A 25,193-nucleotide genomic window follows, 5' to 3' on the forward strand; every position below is an offset into this window, starting at 1 on the left:
TGATATCTTGGAAGATTAGAGGTCACTGAGATAATGTTGAACACAGCTGTGAAAGGATTGATATCAGGGTTATGAATTTTAAAGTGAATTTTTTTAAACTAGGTGGGAAGTCCAGCTAATTGAACACAGGTGAATGGGGAATGAGATAAGTCTGAAGATGATTTGGAACAAGAAGGCAGCGGGAGAGCACCTAAGGATTTCCAGCAGGAAAACATTTTGAGTTCTCAAGGGGAGAGAGAAGCCAGACTGTGCAGGCGTGTGACGTCAGCCAGTTGAGTATGAACAGTTTAAAAAGGGCAAAGAATCTGCAGAAGTTTGCAGTAGTATGTGTGTGAGTCCAGTTTTCTGTGGTCGGTGTCAGATGTGGGAGGTCCTGGAGTCCCCCGGCATCCTGGATGGCCACATCTGCACCCGGTGCATCGAGATGCAACTCCTAAGGGACCGTGTTAGAGAACTGGAGCTGCAGCTCGATGACCTTCATCTGGTCACAGAGAGTGAGGAGGTGATAGAGAGGAGTTATAGGCAGGTGGTCACACTGGGGCCATGGGAGACAGACAGGTGGGTCACAGTCAGGAGGGGTAAGGGGAAGAGTCAGGTTCTAGAGAGTACCCCTGTGGCTGTACCCCTTGACAATAAGAACTCCTGTTTGTGTACTGTTGGGGGGGGACAGCCTACCTGGGGGAAGCGACAGTGACCGTGCCTCTGGCACAGAGTCTGGCCCTGTGGCTCAGAAGGGTAGGGAAAGGAAGAGGAAGGCAGCAGTGATAGGGGACTCTATCGTCAGGGGTTCAGATAGGCGATTCTGTGGATGCAGGAAAGAAACTTGGATGGTAGTTTGCCTCCCAGGTGCCAGGATCCGGGATATCTCTGATCACATCCAAGCTATCCTGACGTGGAAGGGAGAACAGCCAGAGGTCATGGTACATATTGGTATCAATGACATAGGTAGGAAAAGGGAAGAGGTCCTGAAAGAAGACTACAGGGAGTAAGGGAGGAAGTTGAAAAGCAGGACCTCAAAGGTAGTAATCTCAGGATTACTGCCTGTGCCACACGACAGTGAGAATAGGAATAGAATGAGGTGGAGGTTAAATGCGTAGCTGAGGGATTGGAACAGGGAGGCATGGATTCAGATTTCTGGATCATTGGGACCTCTTTTGGGGCGGGTGTGACCTGTACAAAAAGGACAGGTTGCACTTGAATCCCAGGGGGACCAATATCCTGGCGGGCAGGTTTGATAGAGCTGTTGGAGAGGGTTTAAACTAGTTTGGCAAAGGGGTGGGAATCAGAATGTGAGTGCAGGGATTAAGGTAGGACAAGGGCATGATGCTAAGAGTTCTGAGTTGATGAGGAAGGACAGGCAGCGGACAGAACATAATTGTAGCCAGTTAAAGGTATTGAAATGTGTCTATTTCAATGCTAGGAGTATTAGGAACCAGGAGGATGAACTTAGAGCATGCATTAGTATGTGGAACTATGATGTTGTGGCCGTTACTGAAACTTGGTTGGAGGAAGGGCAGGATTGGATGATGCAGGTCCTGATGTTCAGGTGTTTTAAAAGGAATAGGATGGGAGGTAGAGAAGGGGGGGAGTGACATTGCTGGTCAGGGATAGTACCACAGGTATAGAAAGGGAGGATGCTGCAGAGGAAGTGTCCAAGGAGTCAGTCTGGGTGGAATTCAGAAATAGGAAGGGATCAATCACTGTGCTGGGAGTAGTCTGTAGGCCCCCAAATAGCCCTCGGGACACCGAGGAGCAGATAGGCAGGCAGATTTTAGAATGGTGCAGGAAATACAGGGTAGTAGTTATGGGTGATTTCAACTTCCCTCATACTGACTGGTACCTCCTGAGTGCAAGGGGGATAGATGGGGCTGAATTTGTCAGGTGTGTTCAAGAAGGATTCCTAACACAGTATGTGGACCAGCCGACGAGAGGAGAGGCTATACTGGATCTAGTTCTGGGTAATGAACCTGGTCAGGTCACAGACCTCTTGGTGGGGGAGCATTTTGGTGAGAGTGACCACAACTCCCTTAGCTTCAGCATAGCTATGGAAAGGGATAAAATCCGACAAAATGGTAAAGTGCTTAACTGGGGAAGGACTAACTTAGAAGGGATGAGGCAGGAACTAGCGAGAGTAAATTGGAAACAGATGTTCAAAGGGGAAAGCACAGAAGTAATGTGGGAGTAGTTTAGGGATCACTTGAGCTGGGTTCAGGATAGGTTTGTCCCACTGAGGCAAGGTAAAAATGGTTGGAAAAGGGAACCGTGACTGACAAAACGTGAGGCAACTCGTCAAGAGGAGAAAGGAAGCGTATGTTAGATATAAGAAGCAGGAAGTAGGAGGGGCTTATGAGAAATATAGGGTAGCCAGGAAGGAACTAAAGAAAGGGGAGAGCTCGAAGGGGGCATGAGAAGGCCTTTGCATGTAGGATTAAGGAGAACCCCAAGGCATTCTATGTGTATGTGAAGAATAGGAGGATGATGAGAACGAAGGTGGGACCGCTAAAGGATAAAGAGGGCAACATGTGCCTGGAAGCAGAGGAGGTTGGGGAGGTCCTAAATAAATACTTCAGTATTCACAAGTGAAAAGGATCTTGATCAGGATGAGGTCAAAGTAGAGTGGGCCTGTGTGCTGGACAGTGTGGAGATTAAGGAAGAAGAAGTGCTGGATCTTCTTAAAAACATTAAGATTGATATGATACACCTCAGGTTGTTGTGGGAATTGAGAGAAGAGATCACAGGAGCATTAGCTATGATCTTTGAATCCTCTTTGGCTGCAGGGGAAGTGCTGGAGGATTGGAGAATGGCAAATGTAGTTCCCTTGTTTAAAATAGGTAATTGGGAGAAACCTGGGAACTATAGACCAGTGAGTCTTACGTTGGTGGTGTGCAAACTACTGGAAAGGATTCTTAAGGATAGGATCTACGAGCATTTGGAGAAGTACAGTCTACTCATGGGTAGTCAACATGGCTTTACGAAGGGATGATCATGCCTCACGAGCCTGATTGAATTTTTTGAAGAGGTAACAAAAGAAATTGATGAGGGGAGGGCAGTGGATGTGGTCTACATGGACTTTAGCAAAGCATTTTACAAGGTCCCTCATGAGAAACTCATCCAGAAAGTCATGAGGCATGGGATAAGTGGAACCTTGGCTGTCTGGATAAAAAATAGGCTTAAAGGAAGAAAGCAGAGGGTAGTTGTGGAAGGAAAGTATTCTGCCTGGAGGTTGGTGACTAGTGGAGTGCCACAGGGATCTGTCCTGGGACCCCTGCTACTTGTGCTTTTTATAAATGACCTGGATGTAGAGGCAGAAGGATGGGTGAGTAAGTTTGCGGATGACACGAAGATTGGAGGAGTTGTGGATGGAGCTGTAGGTTGTTGAAGGTTACAAGAGGATATAGACAGGCAGCAGAGTTGGGCAGAAAAATGGCAGATGGAGTTCAATCCAGCTAAGTGTGAGGTGATGCATTTTAGAAGGACAAACCAGAAGACTGAGTACAGGATTAACGGTCAGTTACTTAAGAGTGTGAATGAACAAACGGACCTTGGGGTTCAAATCCATACATCTCTCAAGGTCACTGCACAGGTTGATAGGGTAGTTAAAAGAAGGCCTATGGGATGCTAGGCTTCATTAACAGGGGGGATTGAGTTCAAGAGTAGAGAAGTCATGTTGCAACTCTACAAATCTCTGGTGAGACGGCACTTAGAGTATTGTGTTCAGTTCTGGTCACCTCATTATAGGGAGGATGTGGAAGCTACGGAGAGGGTGCAGAGGAGATTTACCAGGATGTTGCCTGGTTTGGAGAACAAGTCATATGGAAGCAAGGTTAGCAGAGCTGGGACTTTTCTCTTTGGAGCATAGAAGAATGAGAAGGGACTTGATAGAGGTCTACAAGATTATGAGAGGCATAGACAGGGTGGATAGTCAGTACCTGTTTCCCAGGGCACCAATAGCAAACACCAGAGGGCATATGTACAAAATTAAGGGAGGGAAGTTTAGGGGAGACATCAGGGGTAAGTTTTTTACACAGAGGGTTGTGAGCGCCTGGAATGACTTGCCAGGGATGGTGGTGGAGGCTAAAATATTAAGGGTATTTAAGAGCCTCTTGGACAGGCACATGGATGAAAGAAAAATGGAAGGTTATGGGGTAGTGTGGGTTTAGTATTTTTTTAAAGGATTATATGGGTTGGCACAACATGGAGGGCTGAAGAGCCTGCATTGTGCTGTAGTGTTCTATGGTTCTATGATGGAACAAAGGGGGCATACTCGGTCAGGAAAAGAAGGGCATAAAGTAAGGTCCTAGGGCAGATGAGCTGTGGCAGAGGCAGAGTTGGGGTATCTTGCAGAAGTTATTTGTCTTAATGATGCCACTTGGATTTTGGTGCCAGAGATTAGCACTATCCATTCAGATCACGCATACACGTTGGTAATGTAACAAGTTGGCACTTAACAATTAAAAATTCCTATAGGAACTAGCAGGGTTCTGTTCATGATCTCTTTGGGTGGGTGAGACTGGCAATGTAGCTTTGAGAGCTTCCAGAAACAAGTTATATGTAAGTGGAATTGAAGTTGTCAAATGGTCAGAGCAGAGTAAAATATGATTAGAGAGCTCATCATTTCCCAAGGTGGATAATTTGGATTCATTCAACAGAGATGTTTGTGGATGATTGAATCAGTTGTTGAAAGTGACAGGTCAACTCAATTGTACATAGCAAACTTTCTTGAGCTTTATGTCTTTGCTATGTTGGATGTCATCTTTGTTCACTTAAATCATCAAATTATTGGCATTGAATTAATATTAATAGTGCACATAAAAATATTATGCAATGAACATTTTAAAGTGAACAGATAAATGTAGCAAATATGTGCAATAATTATATTTCATTGCACCAACCATTGCATGGTTTACATTGACATTATGGTAATGAGGGAACATTCAGGCAGAAAACAAGAATTGGTTTAGTCGAAACTTTCTGCTTATTCAGCCATTTTAGTGGTACTAAGTTTTGTTATCTGATTTACGTTGTTTATGCAGCAGATACATAAATTTTGTTTTGTACATCACCAATAATCTTTTACAGTAAGTCCATTTTGTTAATTATTAATCTGGCTGGACATTACCCATCTGCTTACAAAAAGTATTCACCCCGTCCCCTTGGAAATTTTCATGTTTTAATGTTTTATACGTTGAATCATAGTGGATTTAATTTGGCTTTTTTGATACTGATCAGCAGAAAAATCCCTTTCGTGTCAGAGTGAAAACAAATTTCTACAAATTGGTCTAAATTTATTACAGTTATTAAACATAAAATAATTGATGTACAATTACTCACCCCCTTCAAGTCAGTATTTAGTAGATGCACCTTTGGCAGCAATTACAGCCTTGAGTCTGTGTGGACAGGTCTCTATCAGCTTTGCACATCTGGCCACTACAATTTTTCCACAATCTTCTTTACAAAACTGTTCCTGCTCTGTCAAATTGCATGGGGTTCGTGAGCGAACAGCCCATTTCAAATCCAGCCACAAATTCTCAATTGGATTGAGGTCTGGACTTTGAATTGGTCACTTCAGGATAATAACTTTGTTGTTTTTAAGCCATTGCTGTGTACCTTTGGCTTTATGCTTGGGGTCATTATCTTGCTTGGAAACAAATCTTCTCCCAAGTCACAGTTCTCTTGCAAAAAAACACTGCGTCAGGTTTTCCTCCAGGATTTCCCTGTATTTTGGTGCATTCATTTTACCCTCTACCTTCACAAGCTTTCCAGGGTCTGCTGCAGTGAAGCATCCCCACAGCTTGTTGCAGCCGTCACCATGCTTCATAGTAGAGATGGTGTGTTTTTAATGTGTGGTGTTTAGTCTGATGTACAAAAGGCGCAATTTTGATTTCATCAGTCCATGCAATCTTCTAGCTGACTTCGGAATCTCCCACATGCCTTCTAGAAAACTCTAGCCAAGAATTCATGCGAGTTTTTTTTTTCAATAGTAGCTTTTTCTTTGCCACTCTCCCATAAAGCTGCAACTGGTGAAGCACCTGGGCAACAGTTGTATGTGCAGTCTCTCCCATCTCAGCCACTGAAGCTTGTAACTCCTCCAGAGTTATCATATGTCTCTTGGTGGCCTCCCTCACTAGTCCCCCTCTTGCATGGTCGCTTAGTTTTTGAGGACTGCCTGCTCTGGGCAGATTTACAGCTGTGCCATATTTTTTCCTTTTCTTGATGATTGACTTAACTGTACTTCAGGGGATATTTGGTGACTTGGAAATTTTCTCGTGCTTTTTTTTACGGGCGATAACTTCATTCAACCTCACTTGCCCCATCACTGAATTGTTCCCACAAACAGTGAACTCACTTTCAAGAACTCTTCATTTTATGTTCCTGATATTTATTGTTTATTAATTTTTTTTTGGTAGTTGCACACTGGCTATGCACCCTGTTGATGCAGTCTTTCATTGATTCTATTATGGTTATTAGACTTATTGAGTATGCCCACAAGAAAATGAATCTCAGGGTTGTAAATGCTGACATATATATACACTTTGATAATAAATTTACTTTGAACTTTGAATTTCACTTGCACTAGTGCTATTCCGTACTTCCGAAGATTTGACATTCAAGATTGCTGTGCACTTTACAAAACTTGGAAGGACTTTATAGCCTAGCAGTGATATTCTTAGTTTTAGTTTCTATATAATTTTGATTTTTTTTTTAAGAGTGGCTACATCCACAATCACAACAATGGATGGTTACTTCAATAAGCAGTAGCATTTTATGACATTAAAAAAAATCTACTGATACTCAAAATCAACAGATCCCAGACTGCAGACTGAGGTCTTGAGTGCAGTTTTCCCTTAAGAAAGAGGAAGCAAGGAAGCATGTTGGGCTGCAAGTAAGGTTGAAATGCAGAGACTTTAGACCTCTACTCATGACTATCCTTCTGGTGAATGTACAGTTTTTAGAAAATAAAATTGAAGAAATCCACTATGATTGCTGTACCAGGGGGACATCAGGGAGTGCTGTGCAAGTTATTTCATGGAAACATGGCCCTTCCCGCAATTTCAGACACAGTGCTGCAGCTGGATGGTCTCGTTCACTGTATAGACAGGACTGTTCAGTCTTGTAAAAGAGAGGAAGTGGAGTATGCTTTATAATTAACACATCGTGGTGCATGTACATGGCGATTCTGTCTTAGTTCTGCTCACCCAACCTGGAACATCTAATAGTCAGATGTTGTCCATTTTATCAGTCGAGGGAGTTTTCCACGATCATCCTGGTAGTGATGTACATTTCACCTCAGGCCAGTGTAAGGCTGGCACTAGAGGAGCTAAGCTCTAGAATCAGCAGGCACAAAACAATGCATCCTGATGCCTTCCCATTCATTGGGGATTTCAACCAGACCATCTTGAAGAAGTTTCTGAACAACTTGCACCAATGTATCACCTGAAAGAACCAGAGGAGTCAACACACTTGACCACTGTTATACCACTGTCAAGGACACATACTCTATCATTCCATATCCACACTTTGGAAAGTTCGATCACCTGGCTGTACTTCTACTCCCAGTGAATAGGTAGAGACTAAAGACTGCAGCACCAGTAGTAAGGGCCAAGAAGATATGGTCAAGGGAGGCAGAGGAACGCTTACAGGACTGCTTTGAGTTAGTGGACTGGACAGTATTCATGGATTCATCTTGAAATCTGAATTAGTATGCCACAGTTGTCACCGACTTCGTCAAAACCTGTGTGGGTGAGTGTGTGCCTTTGAGAACATACTGGACATACCCAAATCATGGTCGTGGATGAACCAGGAGATTTGTAGATTTGCGGAAGGTTAGAGTTTTGTTATTCAAGACCGATGATCCAGAACTCTGCAAGAAGTCCAGGCATGACCTTCGGAAGGCTATCTTAACAGCAAAAATCAATTCTGATTGAGGCTAGAAACAGAATCGAATACACATCAGCTCTGGCAGGGTTTGCAGGCCATAACTTCCTACAAAGTGAAACCTAGCATTATGAATGGCAGTGATGCTTTACTTCCAGATGAGCTCAGTGCCTTTTATGCAGGCTTTGAAAGGGAGAATCCCTGCAGCATCTGATGACTCTGAAATCTCTGTCTCGGGGGCTGACGTCATAACATCTTTCAAGAGGATGAACCCTCTGAAGGTGTCGGGCCTGATGGTGTACCTGGTAGAACTCTGAAGTCCTCTGCAAATCAGTACCGGTGCACCTCAAGGATGCATGCTTGTCCCACTACTCGACGCTCTGTACACGCACAACTGTGTGGTTAGGCGCAGCTCAAATGTCATTTATAAATTTGCCAGTGGCATAATTATTGTTGGAAGAATTTCAGGTGGTGATAAGGAGGTATACAGGAGTGAGATAGATCAGTTGGTTGAGGAGTGTAGCAGCAACAACCTTGCATTCAATGCCAATAAGACCAAGGAATTGATTGTGGACTTAAGAAGGAGAAGCCAAGGGAACCATTTTTCTATTTCTCGTCAAGAGATCAGAACTGGAAAGGGTGAGCAGTTTCAAGTTCCTGGGTTTCAACATCTCTGAGGATCTATCCTGGGCCCAAGATATTGATTCAATTACAAAGAGAGCACACTAGCAGCTATATTTCATTATGAGTTTGAGGGGAATTGGTATGCCACCAAAGACAATTGGAATTATCTACAGAGCATTCTAACTTGTTGCATCACCTTGTGGTACTGAGGGGTCAGAGCAGAGCATTGGAAGAAGTTTCAGAAAGTTGTGAACTCAGCCATCTCCATCATGGGCACTAGCCTTCCAGCATTCGGGACACTGTCAAAAGGCAATGCCTCCCCATCATTCAAGATATGCCCTCTTCTCATTGCTACCATGAACCATCAAGGATGAGATACAGAAGCCTGGAGACACACACTCAACGTTTCAAGAACAGTTTCTTCCCATCCACCATCAGATTTCTGAATGGACAATGCACCCATGAATTAAGTGCTTTTTCCCTCTTTTTTGGACTACTTATTTCATTTTTATATATACTTACTGTCATTTATAGTTATTTTATTACTATGTATTGTAATGTGTTACTGTTGCAAAGGAAGAAATTTCACAACATTTGACAGTGATATTAAACCTGATTCTAATTCTGCTTTCGGGCTGTGATTTTGTGATTTTGAATGAGGTTCCCATAGGAATGTCCTCGCTGTCTCTTATTTTTGAAGCGAGGGGGATAAGAAACACAACTGGAATGCCAGATCAAATCAAACTCTTTTCCCAGCCACTGATTTTCGTATGTCAGAGATGAGTGTACTCATTATGGAAGGCAGTTTATGCTTGATTGCATTTGATGTAAGTGTGTTTGTGCATCTGAACCAGCTAGTCTCAATATATTCTTCTCCCAACTATGCCAAGGTGATAAGCAATCAGTGTTTGGCCATGTATGTCAAAGTGAAACTAATAATACTGATTCATAGTTCAAATTTATTTATCACATGTACATGGAAATGTACAGTGAAATTTCTCATTTGTATTATCAGCCAACACACCCAAGGTTGTCCTGGGGATAGCCCGAAAACAAGCTAATATTTGCAGGCCCTGGCATGTCATGCAGGCTGTGAGGTTGGGGAGCTGTAAAACATCAGTCTATATCATCGTATCAAGTAATCTCTAGTATTATCTGCTACAAAAGCTGTTCTCTTCTCATTGATCCCATCAGGAAAAATGTACAGAAACCTCAGGATATTCACCACCAGGTTCAGGAACAGTTATTACCCCTCATACATCAGGCTCATGAACCAGTGGGGATATCTTGATTCAATTTCACTTGCCGCATCACTGAACTGTACTTTCAACCTATGGACTCACTTTCAGGGACTCTTCATTTCATGTTCTCTATGTCCATTGTTTTTTTTTGTATCTGTGCAGTTTGTTGTCTTTTGCACACTGGCTGTTTGTCAGTTCTGTTTGTGTGGTCTTTCATTGATTCTTTTATGGTTCTTGGATTTACAGATTATGCCCACAAGAAAATGAATCACAAGGTTGTATAGTACTGTGCAAAAGTCTTAGGTACATATATATTGCTAGGGTGCTAAGACTATTTGTCAATGTGGAATGGAGGGTGAGTTTATTAATCTGGTAGAAGCAACTGACATTGCGATTGACGAGTATGAGAGTGCCACAGGAGGGGTGTGGGACAGGTGGCAAAGGAGAAATGCTAGGTGTGGGGGGTGGTGCAGGTGCAGATGCACCCAGCCCTGAGACATCAGGTAAGGTCACTTGATTCCAAACAATTGATTTATTGATTATTACAGAACATCTTACTGGTGCTTCCTGCTCCCTCCCCCTCCCTTCCCCTTTTCCCAACTATTATTTCCTTCTCCCCGCCCCCTTTGCACTCTCATTCCACAATAGAGACAGGCTCTTCATTCTGTGGAACTGAAGTTTCTGCCACTGATCATGGGGCAAGCTGTAGCCAGTGGAAGTGATTTCCTCCTGTTCCACATACCTCGCAGTGTGCTTTCTCATCCCATCAGCTTTGGGCTGCAATTGAAGTGTGTCTTTAAAAGCACTGTTCATCTCCATGAGAATGACACAGCAACTATCATCTATGAAAAGTCCATGTTAATTTAAACACAAAATAAAAAGGAGTGAACTACAACAACTATTTCTTAAGGCAAGATGGTGCGGTTTCATTTTTTTTTAAATGACGGACCTGGTATAGGAGGTATGCAAAGAGCCTCCAAAAAATGCCTGAAGTTCAGTGTTAGTACCAAACTTAATACAGACTGAGAACTGTAACAGAGTTTTAGTAATGTTGTAATAAATTCATTGTTACATAAGAGATGAAATGGTGCATAGGGGTTTTAAACCTATGGTCAAATATCTGGCTTTAGGAAATAAATTGATTTTAAAAATAAGTCGTTCATTTGCTTCTCAGTATTCAAGACTCTTCAATTCCAAGTTAAAAGTAATTAAAAAGTAAATAATAAGATGAATAAACATAAATTTAAAAATGGAATAGTTTTTCAAAAAATTTGTAAAATGAAATTTTACTTTGCAGATGATGTGCTGAGTAAAGATGCTGGGGAATGTGTAATCTGTTTGGAGGAACTTCTGCAAGGAGACACGATAGCTCGACTTCCTTGTCTGTGTATCTACCACAAAAGGTAAGTAGCCACTACAGTATGCATACTAAGTACTGAATTTAGTACCTTGGATGATGCTAGTTTTTTTGCATCTTTGAGTGATTTTAATGGCCACAAATATTGAGTTTATCTAAAACGTAATTTAAAAAGCTAATGATCCCATGTGGGATGATGAGACTTCATGTCTATAGCACTGATTTTCATTTTTGGGTTTGATAATGAAGTGAGTCACAGAGTCATAAATCATGATGAAAGAGGGTGGTGTGACAAGTATGTCTGATCACAGGCAATCCCAACATTATAGCAAGTTAGAGGGGTTGGGATTGTATTCCTAGAAAACAAACAATATCACATATTTTAAACTGCATTGTTGCAGTATGCTTATTTACATTTGTCCCCAGATAAATTCTGTGAGAATGAATCCTGTGAACTTGTGAATTCTGTGGGAGTGGTTTTCTGTAACTTTAAAGCCATAATTCATGGGTCACCTGCATTGATCATTGTGGGAACACAAAATCCATTTTATCATGTCACAGGTTTTTTTTCTTAATTTGCATGGAAGCAATTACTTGGAAGTCAAATTATTTATGTTATAGGTATCTTTAACAGAGTACACTCATGATGGCATGGTTTTCTTTCTGTAGATGTATGACTGTTGTGGCAATTAATCAAATTAAATTAAATGAATGAATTGAGGTAAGATTAAGGTTTTCTAATCCCTAGCCAAACAGATGGGCCACCATTAATGTTTGAACACAAGGTGGTGTTTTATAGGGGTATTTTTAGATATTTGGGTCTCATTTAGTCACTGTGACTTCTTTTCTTTCTGTAATGGATTGTTTATCTAATTAGATACTTTGAATACAGCACAAGCATTGTTTGATATATGGTAAACAAGCTGGCTAATGCAACATGTAATGATAATATTTCAGATCATAGTTAGCTTACCAAGTACGCATTTGGATTTACGTAGGCATCAGCGCTGGACTTCGGGGTGAGAGGTCCCGAGTTCGAATCTGGCCGGCTCCCTTGCATTCTCTCCATCCGTGCCTGGGTTGAGTGTTAAGGTAGCAACTCGACCTTGTAAAAAAAAAAGGCCTGGAGAGGGGTGGGCTCCGCCAGGTTTCAGATGGCCAAGACGTGCTGTACAATGAGCAATCACCAAAAAGATCAGTGCAAAAAGCTTGTCATGACGGTGCCTTGATGACTCCACCAGGAGTTAAGGGAGCGCGTGCGCCCGCTCTCTCTCTCTCTCTCTCTCTCTCTCTCACACACACTCGCGCACACACACTCTCTCTCTCACACACTCGCACACACACTCTCTCACACACACAAACTCTCTCGCACATTCGCACGTACACACACACACACACACACACACACACACACACACACACACACACACACACACACTAGCACTCACACACCCCACCCCACCCTGAATTAATGTTTCTGAATGTGATGTACACATACGACCTTATGCTGAAGGATAAGGTGATAATGCTTTGTAATTTTTTCCACTACATTAGTATGGAACATTCTCAGCTCAGAAGCTGATCAGAAGTAAACTTAGCCATGTTTATACTATTGGGCATAATCTAAACCATAAATCAGAGCATCTGGTTACAAGAGTAAGGTGATAATCATGAGCAGCCTTGTGTATAGAATGAGCAAGGCAAATTAGCTATAATGCATAAGAGGGATTCATGGAATGTCTGTGGAATGATTTTCTAGATTAATGACTTGAGGAACTGATTGAGAAGAAGCTGGGTTTTAACCTAGTGTTGTGTAATAAGAAAAGGTTAATTAATAATCTTGCAGTTAAGGAGCCTTCAGGGAAGAGTGATCATAATATAGCATTTTATATAAAGGTTGAAAATAATTTAGTACAATATTGAAATTAGGGCCCTAATTTGTAAGCAAAACAGATTGTGAAGGTATTAGGTATGATTCATTGTGGCCAACAATGTTAAGAGTGTAGAATGGATCAAAGGAAAAGGCTAATCATTTTGTCAGAAGAAATTGTAATCCTAACCATTCAGAAAATTTCGGAATTCAGCAAAGGATCTAGTGAGAAACTTAGATCAGACTATAAATGGCCTCTACATTCCAGGGGTTTAGTGTTCCTAGAAAAAGGTCAGTGTCATGATTTTCTGTAATGTGAAGTTTCATCATATGCACATGCATCAATAAACATGAGTTGAAAAAAAGGTAATTATTTTGCATGTAAATCCCATGAGAGTAAATTTTATTCTGTATCTCAATCTTTTTGGGTCGTGATTTGTGAATTGTGTAAAGGCATATTTCTGTCATCCAAATAGCTGTGATGCACTGGCCACTTGTTTAAAAGGTTTTGTGCATATGTAAATGATAATGATCAGTAGAGATTAATGTGGATATTCTGTAGACTGAGACATGAGATATTATTTTGGGGAAAATAAGCAAATATAAGAGAAGATAAGTAAATATATTTATTTCTGGTCTGACTTCATGAAGCACAAAACCCTCCAGCAGTTATTGAGAACCAATGGCCTAGAGCAAGTAAAAGTAAATTAGTATGATCAAAATAATTACTATAAAAATAAAAGTGGTCAAAAGTCAATGAATTTCCAGAATTTGATTACCTGCATCCAAAAATTTTGAAAGAGAATAATGGTCATGAAAAAGTTAATACATCATTCAAAATTCTATAAGCTTGAGAATTCTTCACGTATTTATAACTATTCAAGAAAAGAACAGGAAGTGTAAAAGTAGATTGTAGAGAAGTTGGAACAACACAAGTAGGAAGGCAATGCTAAAATTTATTACGGAGGATGAGGATTTAAAAAGGTAACAAAAGGATTGGGCAGAGTCAAAATGGATTCATAGAGTGAGATCATGTTTCGACAAATTACTTGAATTTTCTTGATGCTGCAGGTTATTTAAGATGTCAACCAGTAGCTTTTGAATATGAAGGGAATAAATGGACATGTTTGCAATGTCACAGAATGGCAATGGGACAGGAATGGCAGAATTATCTACTGCTGCTTTTGTTTCTTATGCTTGTATCTAGGTGATGTATTTTCACCAGAATGATCGTCTAATTCAGCATACAGTGTGTTGAATTGCCCAGTCACTAAAAATCAGCACTTGCATATCAACATCTCATTTTATATGCAGTTTTGTGTTCTTTCTCAAAAAGTAATTCACAATATGTGCATACATTAACAAAGACAGTATTAAGAAGTTCAGTGGCTTTAAAAACTATTTTTGTGTATACCTTTGAGATGTAGTCCCTTGCCTCTGTGTTAACCAACTCAAGGAACTGCATCAATTATGAAAACTGAAACTTTTTGTCTTTTTGACTACTAGACAAGTATATGGAGGAATTTAAGATGGGGTGATATATGGGAGGCAGGGTTTAAGGGTCGGCACAACATTGTGGGCTGAAGGGCCTGTACTGTGCTGTACTATTCTATGTTCTGTGTTCATTTATGCTGAATTGCGTTCTGTTTAGTGCTATAGACTTGCATCCATTGAATTGAGTTCAACTTTAGAAAATCGGCCAGCAGAAGTTGCTTACTTTTTCTTCATTGTTTTAGACCTATATCAATGCAATAACTTAAAACAACTGCAATTTAATATTGAGAGTTCCAAGTGAGAATACCTATTTCCAATTGCAAACAGGAACTGAATGGCTGATAAAGAGCTACTTGATTCCTGTTTGCTTCTTGGAATAAAACTAGATTTAGAAAATTTCAAAAGAATCCATATGTGTTATACCCTTCCTCTAAAATTAGTGTTATATTTTTCAAGTCATTTAATTCAATAAAAAGGAAAACATTCTGATTGCATTTATTTAATTATGTGTGACCAAGCTCTGCAGCTGTCTTTAATGTAAATACTGTGATTTTTATGTAGAGCAACTAGTTTTCAGACAAATCTGAATAAAATTAAATCAAAAAGAGGTTGCATAGAGTTCTGGAATGCTGAAAGTTAGTTGGACGTTATGCTGGATATGTGCATGTGATTTCCCCACATTGTTAAGTTACAAGTGGTATAATCAGAGTGAGAAAGTGTTCATTTTGATATATTAAAGGAGATTGCTGACAGACAGGAGAACTGAGGAGCAAAGGTTTGGGTAGAGAGGTGAAATGAGGGCAAGGATAGAAATAAAGCCCAGTTACATATGAGTACTACTTCATTTTTAATTGAGAAATGTCTCTTGCTTGTAAGTGGATATATTTATTTATTTAATATGCTTTTACTTTCTGTATCTCTGTTTTTCAGAGGTTGCTTCAGATTTTGATCAGATCCTGCATTGCATGCTCAGACTAGGACACTGTGTTTGAGGCAACTAGTTATAGATTTTGCTTATTCTCATGTTTCCAAATTGGGCTCGGGCCACAATGTAACATGCATTACTAGACCAGCTCTTGTGGCAAATGAGACACTAAGACAGAACGAAACATAGTACTGTGGATACTGGAAATATGCAAAAAAAAGCTAAAAATGCTGTAAACGCTTTGCAGTTTAGGCAGGGTATGTCAAAATGTTGAAAATAGGCACGCCCATGCTTATGGATTATCAGCAATTTTAGCTACAAAGAACTATCAGGAATAGTGTTTGCGCTCATAGAGTGTGCTTTGCTTTTCTTGCCCTATTATAGAAAGTCCAAAAATCAAGTGAATCAGAATAGAAATAATTATAATATTATGAGCACTGACACCTGTGAATCTGAGAGGAAACTAGGAGGTGAGGAAATGGTAGTTTGAGAAGTTAGTTATTTTGCCCACAGTTGGAATTCCTGTCCCTGAAATTATTTATCAGAAAGCTATCTTTTATGATCATTGGTCTGGTAGGCTTTGATTCACCCCATTATTCACCATGACTATTCAGATACCATCCTGTTGGAATATAGCACTAAAGAAGCATGGATTAGATCCTTGTTTTAATTACGAGACAATGCAGAAAAATAAATCCTCAAATTTTGCTTTAGAACTGGTCACTATAGAAAAAGCCATCAAAATGATTATAAAATCTGGGGACTTGAAATGAGCCACTTTTTCAGGATTGTTGAGGGCATAAGGTACATAAAATCAAGTAGCAGCTTCAGTACTCGTGCAGTACAAATGACATGCATTCATTTCTCTTCAGCTATCTTTTGAGGATACTCCAGTTCCCAGTTCTACCTTTGTACTCTCTCAGATTACTTAAAATTAAGACTCTGTGGCTTAACGAACGGAGATAAAAAGTCTTTTTCCCCCCAGTAAACTGTGAATTCCGTGCAGAAGCAGACAAAGAGCTCTGTAAGGCTGCGTAGACAGGATTTCCTAAATCATGAACTGTTGTACTTTTTCCCTTGCTCCTGTATTATTGAAGTTCTAACTGGAATATTTTGTTCATTATCTTGAAACCTAGTTCCAGGTATTGATGATGTGCATGTTTTTAACAGTATTGTTCTGCTTTTGAAATTATCCAAAATCCTGTAGACAAATTTCTTTCCACAAAGCCCCATGCCAATTCTGGGTAGGCGGCAGCACAATCTCATTAAATGCTGCACCAGTCAATACAGTTTTAAGCTTAGATGGACAGTTGTTCAGAATTTAAACAAAAATAAAGTTTATCTTCTGAGCAAAATTTCCCATAATACAGGGCTGAGCGAAAAAAATAATTCCTTCAGCTGGTTAGTAAAAATGAGATAAGGTTGTATTGCATTGCAGAAATCTCTGGCTAAAAATAAAAATACAACAATCTTTCTGTATTCTGTTGTCAAATCTGTCTTTCAAACATGTCTGGCATTTCACATCCCAGCAGAAGCAAAATACTTTCAAGTTTACTCAAACTGTGGCATTAATTGTGAGTTTTTAATGTTTAAAAGTAAAATTTTCTATATTTGTTGAGAACATTAATTAATTGTGCATAGAAAAGCTTTACTAGTGTATATGAAAAATAAACTCGGGCTTCCAGTCAGGTACAGGTATTGGTTATAACCGATGTTTCAAGGATGATGCCTGGACATGTCCAGTCCACTGGTATTTATATGTCTGTAGTCCGCCCCTGCTATTCATTTAGTCCTCATCCAATCAGGTTTCCGCTCTCCCACCTTGTTTAAAATCGAATTTCAGTTCTTATTTAGAGCGAGACCTTCATCTTTGTTAAAATTCTTTTCCTCTAATTTTATTTCAATGGCTTCCTTTACCAGACAGTCCCAAAAACCATTGATGTGGCACAGCAGTTTTGTGCTATTAAAGTCAATCCTATGGCCATTGTGAATGAAATGTTTTGCTACCACCAATATTGCCAGGCAACCAACCATTGAAATAAAACTAGAGGAGAAGAATTTTAACAAAGATGAAGGTATGTAAGAACTGGAATTCGATTGTAAACAAGGTGGGAGAGTGGAAACCTGATTGGATGAGGACTAACCAATCAAGAGGGATGGACTGGGGAGGTGGTATAAATATCACCAGTCTAGACATGCCCAGGCATCATCCCTGATGAAGACGATGGAATTTGTAATCAAAGCATCAGTTATAATCGATATTTGTACCTGGCTGGAATTTTGAGAAGTATTTATTCGTAATTGTACGTTATTTGCATTTCTGCCTAAACAAGCTACATCATAATTCCACCCTTCCTCTGGCCCACCTGAAACAATAGCTGCCTGTCAGCTTTGAACCTGCAGAGTTGGTGTTGTGTTAGTTAATCTTCTCAATTAAATTGCTGTTATATAAAAAAGTATTGACAAGGTTCACACTGAGAAGTTGCTGCTTACATGAAAACTGGGCCCAAACCAAGTAAGCCTCACTGCACAAATTGACCTATATTAATGAATATAACAGTCCTGCTTGGTGGCACAGTAATATCAGCACCGGACTCTGGAGCAAAGGTTGCTGAGTTCGAATCAAGGTCAGGCTGAGCATCAAGCTAGCAACTCGGCCTGGTAAAAACAAGAATAACTTGGTATGGAAACACCGTCAAAAGACGGTGCCCCAATAATTCCATTGCTGAGTTAAGGGCTATTCTTCTTCTATGAACTATAACAGATAGTTGAGAATTTTTTCAAGCTTATAATTTTTATGGAAATTTTTATAGTTGCCTGAGGGTTATTGCCATTGGTTAACATCCATCAATTGGATTATTAGTTTGTAATCACAACCAACCAATTCTCAACAATAGCAGAATTCCTTATGTTATCACTATCTAATTAAATGCAGCTTTCAGTTGACATTGCTGATAACTGCACTGATACTGCAGGTCTATCAATATGAATGTAAGATCCACAGATCTGATTCTAATTTTTTCTTACATTAACTAGGAAAACCCAGAGGATGTAGAAGGGTTAAAGTGCCCTTAATTGCACAGGGTGGAGAGAAGCAGAATGGGCAAAAGTGGAATTGCTTAAGTTAATATCTAATCATTTAAATTCCTCCAATTACTATCATCTTACGTTTGCATAGCATCTTTAGCAAACAAAAATGTATTAACGCTGAATATTAAGGCAAAAAATATTGGCAGAAACCTAGAAAAATTAGACACATCTGGCAGTTCAGTTGGGTAACGCATGTTTTGTTTTGAAGAGTGCTGTAGTATTAAAGCTGATTACGTGTACAGTTATGAGGTGTTGTAAAACTGACACACATTGAAACATTTGATTGTGGCCTACTGAATGTGCCATACATCCAAAGCATACAATGGCCATCATTCATTAGATGCATTCTTTGAAAATGATTTGCTTGTAAGTAATTAATACTGAGTGTGGGTCATGGTCAAGAAATTAGGTTGGCACTACAGGAACAAGGCTGCGATCTGCTATTTAAATATATCATCATTTCTTGGGGTACCAACTGGAGCACAGCTCAAAAGACTCAATCCCACCAACCATTGAAATTTCACAGATTCTTCAATCTTCTAAGCATTTATGAGATGAAGCGCTGTCGTAAGTTCTCTTGATGTGATCTCACTAGGCATCATGCACAAGGGGCTGAAAACATGGACTTTATTATAGGGAAGTCTGAGGAGAAATGGGGAATGCCTTTGTTAAGAAGTCTAACTCAAGCTACTATCAGGAAATTTTTCTTGCCTCCATTTGTCTGTTGATAGATGGATCCTGAGGCTGACTTCCAAAATCTAATTCTAGGCATACCTGCTACAAAGCACACCCTAGCCGGTTCACTTCACCCCAACTTTAAATGTCACTATTGCACCAATACTCCTAGTTGGAACTGGTTAATAATCACCTTAAATTGCAATCAGCAGTATTTTGCTGCAGATATAAAATTAAGAATCCTGTATACTTCATATCAGCAGGTAGTGTAGTTGCAAAGATTTGCCCTGATTATAGACTTTAGAAGATTCAGTAACTGACATTCTGACACCTTTGCAGAGTGTTTAGTGCCATGTAGTGTGGCGTTAGTTAACACAGGTTAGTTTTATTGTTTACAAGACTCCTGTGCTTTCTGGTTGTTAGTCCATACTAATGGAAAAAAATTACAATTGACACCTCTTAAATCTCAAACCAGGTTTATTTGTTGAAATAATTACGGATGTTATTTTGACAAACTATTATCTGTTCTTCAATCAACTCCATTTTAGTATACTTTTTGTACCCTAAATATCAAGACCTGGAATTGGCAAGTAAAAGCTTAATTATGTAGGTAAGGTTAAAGACAATCTTAAAGGTGGTGGTGTATAAATGGACTTCATTCTTCATTGATAAAGATTTACTAATCATTGGTATTAGTAGATCTTTATCAATGAAGAATGAAGTCCATTTATACACCACCACCCACCACCTTTAAGATTGTCCTTAACCTTACCTACGTAATTGATCAAGAATTTCTAAGGAACCAGATCAAAAGCAGTTAAATGTTGTGGACTATTTTTTTTACCAGCTCTTCTTCACCAAAGGAAGCAATTGTGGAAAATAAGTCATCTGCTTTTTTTTAAACCATCTTGGTATGTTTGTTAAATTGTTTCTTCAAATTATATAACCATGAGCCTACAGAATAAGCTTATTTGATACCAGTGTAAGTAATTAGATAATTAGACACTTATCTTGAAAGTACCAAACAGTTTCAGACCCCCAAATGACACTGAAGAACTTCAGACCTCTCCAAGCAATGGCAGCATTAAACATAAAGACTAATGTGTGCAAATCACTGTTCATCAGTAGATGTTACATTAAAGTTAATAGTGTGTAAAGTCATTCCCAGCAAATTCCTTCCATTTTTCCCATAAAGACTTGTGTAATTCCTTTTGTAATAATGTATAAGTTATTAGATATAGGTTGTGAAAACTGTAGAATTAGGCATTTCCTTCTGTGTAAGCTGTGCAGTCTAACATCTCCATGGTTGACTTTCTGGACGTTTTTGTAATAATGAAACAAATTAGAGGCAGGGTGTACTGCAAACTGGAACAAAAGTTGAAGGGTTTTTTTTAAAATCATCTCCCTTTTGAAAGTTTTCATAACCCGTCAAGGTTATCTGCAGCCGCGTTTGGACGTGCTCTTAGTGGTGCAGTGCAATGCAAATCAGTAGGGACTGCTTTGTGTGTCTGCCAAAGAAGTGAGGAGAAGTGGAGCAAAGAGAAACAGGTGTGGAATTTCAGCCTTGTGGATACATCAGTCTGGAAATTCCTCCGTGCATTAAAGCAGCTTTGTCGATCACCCTAATGTTTTGTGAAAGTGGCATAAAGAATGGGAGCTTTTGGTGCTTATATTATGATGTATCTATGCTTCAAAATCTAGCTGCCAAACACTTGCTAAGTAACTGTGTCAGTGGTGAGGTTCACAGACCACGTCCATTTCTCCCATTGTGAGTTTCAGTGCACTGTATAATTTTAATATTTTGGAAGTCTCACTGCTATCGTCTTGGAATCCATTAAGTGTGATCCTTCACTGATTCTTCCCTCGTAGAACCTTTAGTTTAAAAATACAAAATATTTTCCAACCTTACTATGTCATCATTTATTAATAAGATTCAAAGTTCTGAAATCAGGGACAGTGGTTAAATTCCCTATTAACTTTAATGTCAAAAAAAAATTCCTTCACCTGATATTAACATTACCATTTAATGCCTACTTCTTATTACCCTTGAGAAAGTAGTGATGCACACTTCCTTTAAGTCCTGTAATCTGTATAGAGAAAATACACTGTTAGTGAGCTCTAAATTAAACTAATAGCATGGCAATATATTCCAATTCAAGAATCTTTATCACTTGGAGATGAGCTCATGAGTGTTGTTCTCCAGTACCTATTGCCTTTACCATCTCAGTAGTAGAGGCTGTAGATTTGCAAGGAATTATTAAAAGATCTGTTGCTGCATTGCATCTGGACAGTGGTCCATATGGAGCAAAAATAGACAATAGACAGTAGGTGCAGGAGTAGGCCATTCGGCCCTTCTAGCCAGCACCACCATTCACTGTGATCATGGCTGATCATATACAATCAGTACCCCGTTCCTGCCCTCACCCCATATCCCTTGACTCCGCTCTCTATAAGAGCTCTATCTAACTCTCTCTTGAATGCATCCAGAGACTTGGCCTCCACTGCCTTCTGGGGCAGAGCATTCCACATATCCACCACTCTCTGGGTGAAAAAGTTTTTCCGCATCTCTGTTCTAAATGGCCTACCCCTTATTCTTAAACTGTGGCCTCTAGTTCTGGACTCACCCATCAGCGGGAACATGCTTCCTGCCTCCAGTGTGTCCAATCCCTTAATAGTCTTATATGTTTCAATCAGATCCCCTCTCATCCTTCTAAATTCCAGTGTATACAAGCCCAGTCGCTCCAACATATGACAGTCCTGCCATTCCAGGAATTAACCTTGTGAACCTACGCTGCACTTCCTCAATAGCAAGAATGTCCTTCCTCAAATTTGGAGACCAAAACTGCACACAATACTGCAGGTGGGGTCTCACCAGGACCCTGTACAGCTGCAGAAGGACCTCTTTACTCCTATACTCAATTCCTATTATTATAAAAGCCAGCATGCCATTAGCTTTCTTCACTGCCTGCTGTACCTGCATGCTTGCTTTCATTGACCGATGTACAAGAACACCTAGATCTTGTTGTACTTCCCCTTTTCCTAACTTGACTCCATTTAGATAGTAATCTGCCTTCCTGCTCTTGCCACCAAAGTGGATAAGCTCACATTTATCCACAGTAAACTGCATCTGCCATACATTTTCCCACTCACCCAACCCATCCAAGTCACCCTACATTCTCCTAACATCCTCCTGACATTTCACACTACCACCCAGCTTTGTGTCATCAGCAAATTTGCTAATGTTACTTTTAATCCTTTCATCTAAATCATTAATGTATATTGTAAACAGCTGCGGTCCCAGCACCGAACCTTGCGGTACCCCACTGGTCACAGCCTGCCATTCCGAAAGGGACCCGTTAATCACTACTCTTTGTTTCCTGTCAGCCAGCCAATTTTCAATCCATGTCAGTACTCTGCCCCCAATACAATGTGTCGATGGTAGAAGTGGAAGTGACTGTGACCAAATTACAGAGCTATCAGTTCAGTGAGAGATTCCTTATGCATGTTCCTTTGCTGCTTAGCATTCAAGCCATCATTTTTTTCTCATGGTTTCATTGGGCTGATATCTCATTTTAGGGACATAAGGCATGATTCTGAACTTGTTCTGCTGAACTTATTTGATGAAGGGTTAGTTCTCTGACAATGCTGGTGATTAAGTGAAAGCTATGCTGTGTTAATGGGTTTTAGAATATAGAACATAGACTAGTACAGCCCAGTACAGGCCCTTCGGCCCACAATGTTGTGCCGATCCTTAAACCCTGTCTCCCATATATCCCCCCACCTTAAATTCCTCCATATACCTGTCTAGTAGTCTCTTAAATTTCACTAGTGTACCTGCCTCCACCACTGACTCAGGCAGAGAATGCCACGCACCAACCACTCTCTGAGTAAAAAACCTTCTTCTAATATCCCCCTTGAACTTCCCATCCCTTACCTTAAAGCCATGTTCTCTTGTATTGAGCAGTGGTGCCCTGGGGAAGAGGTGCTGGCTGTCCACTCTATCTATTCCTCTTAATATCTTGTATATCATGTCTCCTCTCATCCTCCTCCTCTCCAAAGAGTAAAGCCCGAGCTCCCTAAATCTCTGATCATAATGCATGCTCTTTAAACCAGGCAGCGTTCTGGTAAATCTCCTTTGTACCCTTTCCAATGCTTCCACACTCTTCCTCTCATGAGGCGACCAGAACTGGACACAGTACTCCAGGTGTGGCCTAACCAGAGTTTTATAGAGCTGTTTCAGTAGAATACAGTTTGCTAATGGCTCACAGAGCTTCTGCCGAATCTGCTTTGAATCCATCCCATTCAGACTACCTCACAATGCACCACATGTTCTCAAGAATAGAGCATCACTTGGTATCCATGAGGACTATGTTATTGAGACACTGGTTCTTTATGAAGCATTGCACCTTTGACAGGTGAATTGGTGGAAGTAAAGTCGAAGCAGGTTTCTGTACTTAGTGTTTCTCTTGCCAACTTTTACCAATTCATTCTGACATTTAATTTTAACCAAATCTCAGTCAACTCAGAGGCTGCTCATTATCTTGAGGATAGAGCAACAATTGAAGTCCTTGCTTTATCCTCTTTGTGTGCACTATGAAAAGATACTAATTAAGCTGAGGCAAGAGACTGGTAGCTGGTAGACAGAAGGTGTAGTCTTAGCCTGTGTTTGACTTGATTTTATTAGTTGTCTCGGGGTCCAGAATCAAACAATACTGAGGATTCTTAGAGCTTCTGTCTTTGGTGAATAAGTAATAGAGCAAAAGAATGAAAATGTGTGATTAAAGGTGGAAAGTAAATCAAGTATAATATGAAAGTAAAGTTTTTAATTGAAGATAAAAACATTGGAAGAATTACAACATAACAGGAAATACTGAAGGATAGGAAATGGAAAGAAAATAGCTACATAATATTAAAAATCTATAAATGTCTGTATGTTCATTATTTACCACTATGAAATCAGAATCAAGAAAATATTAAGGGAAATGAAATAATTTAATTGTAAACTAACAATCTCCAGATTTTTGTCAAAGTTTACAGTGCCATCTGAGAATAAACAATTTATTTTCCTAACACTGATAGTTCTGCTGTAGCATGAGCAACAATACCATGGATCAGTTACAAGTGTTTGAAATTGTGTGAGATGCTGCCATCTGCTGTTATTCTCAAAATAGAGTTCTAAGGAAAACTGGCATCTGATCAGTTAAAGGGAAAAAAACATGTCAAAATTAGGTTTAATACCACCAGTGTGTGTCGTGAAATTTTATATCTCATAGATACGTTAAAGCATTTTGGGAAAAGTGGTGCTGAAAGCAGCACCCATTTTGTTCACAAGAATAACTAGAAGTCTTTTATACTGGGGCTAGAAATCTGAAATATAAACTGAAAATATTGGAGATACTCAGAGGATAAGGCAGCAGCTATGGAGAAAGAAACAGATAGCCATCATCAGAACTGTGCTGATTATTGTAAAACTGAAATTTTAACTCTGTTTCTCTCCTGACAGATCTTGTCTCATTTGCTGAATATTTCCAGCATTACTGTTTTCATTTCCTAATTTTGTCATGGTGTTCAGAGTCTATGAACGATTCGTATTCTCCCATGCAACACACATACAAAATGCTAGAGGAACTCAGCAGGCCAGGCAGCATCTTTAGAAAAGAGTAAACAGTCGATGTTTCAGTCCGAGACCCTTCATCACGACTGGAAAGGAAGGGGGGTCAGGACAATAAGATTCCCCCCCCCCACCTTCTTGTTCTGACTTCTATCCTATCTTTCCAGCCGTGGTGAAACGTCTCGGCCTGAAACATGGACTGTTTACTCTTTTCTATAGTTGCTGCCTGGCCTGCTGAGCTCATCCAGCATTTTGTGTGTGCTGCTCTGGACTTCCAGCATCTGCAGATTTTCTCATGTTCGTCATATTCTCCCATGTCTGTATTTTCCCCTAAACTACTGATGCATGCAGGTGGTGCCTTAGTTTGACATTGCTTTTCAAGATTAGCTCAGCAGTCTTTCAGTACTAGTCTGGTACATTCCCCTGGACTT

At 40.0% G+C, this 25,193-nt stretch overlaps 1 protein-coding gene across 1 annotated transcript in view; it reads left to right on the forward strand.

Annotated features, from left to right (window-relative positions):
* znrf1 (zinc and ring finger 1) overlaps nucleotides 1–25,193 on the forward strand; it is a 241,963-nt gene that overhangs the window by 173,239 nt on the left and 43,531 nt on the right. The window contains exon 3 of the mRNA XM_059992647.1: nucleotides 11,038–11,143. Coding sequence (XP_059848630.1) covers nucleotides 11,038–11,143 — 106 coding nt within the window. The remainder of the gene's footprint in view (nucleotides 1–11,037; nucleotides 11,144–25,193) is intronic.

This window comes from Hypanus sabinus, chromosome 17 (genome assembly GCF_030144855.1).
Source record: "Hypanus sabinus isolate sHypSab1 chromosome 17, sHypSab1.hap1, whole genome shotgun sequence".
Taxonomy (NCBI): domain Eukaryota; kingdom Metazoa; phylum Chordata; class Chondrichthyes; order Myliobatiformes; family Dasyatidae; genus Hypanus; species Hypanus sabinus.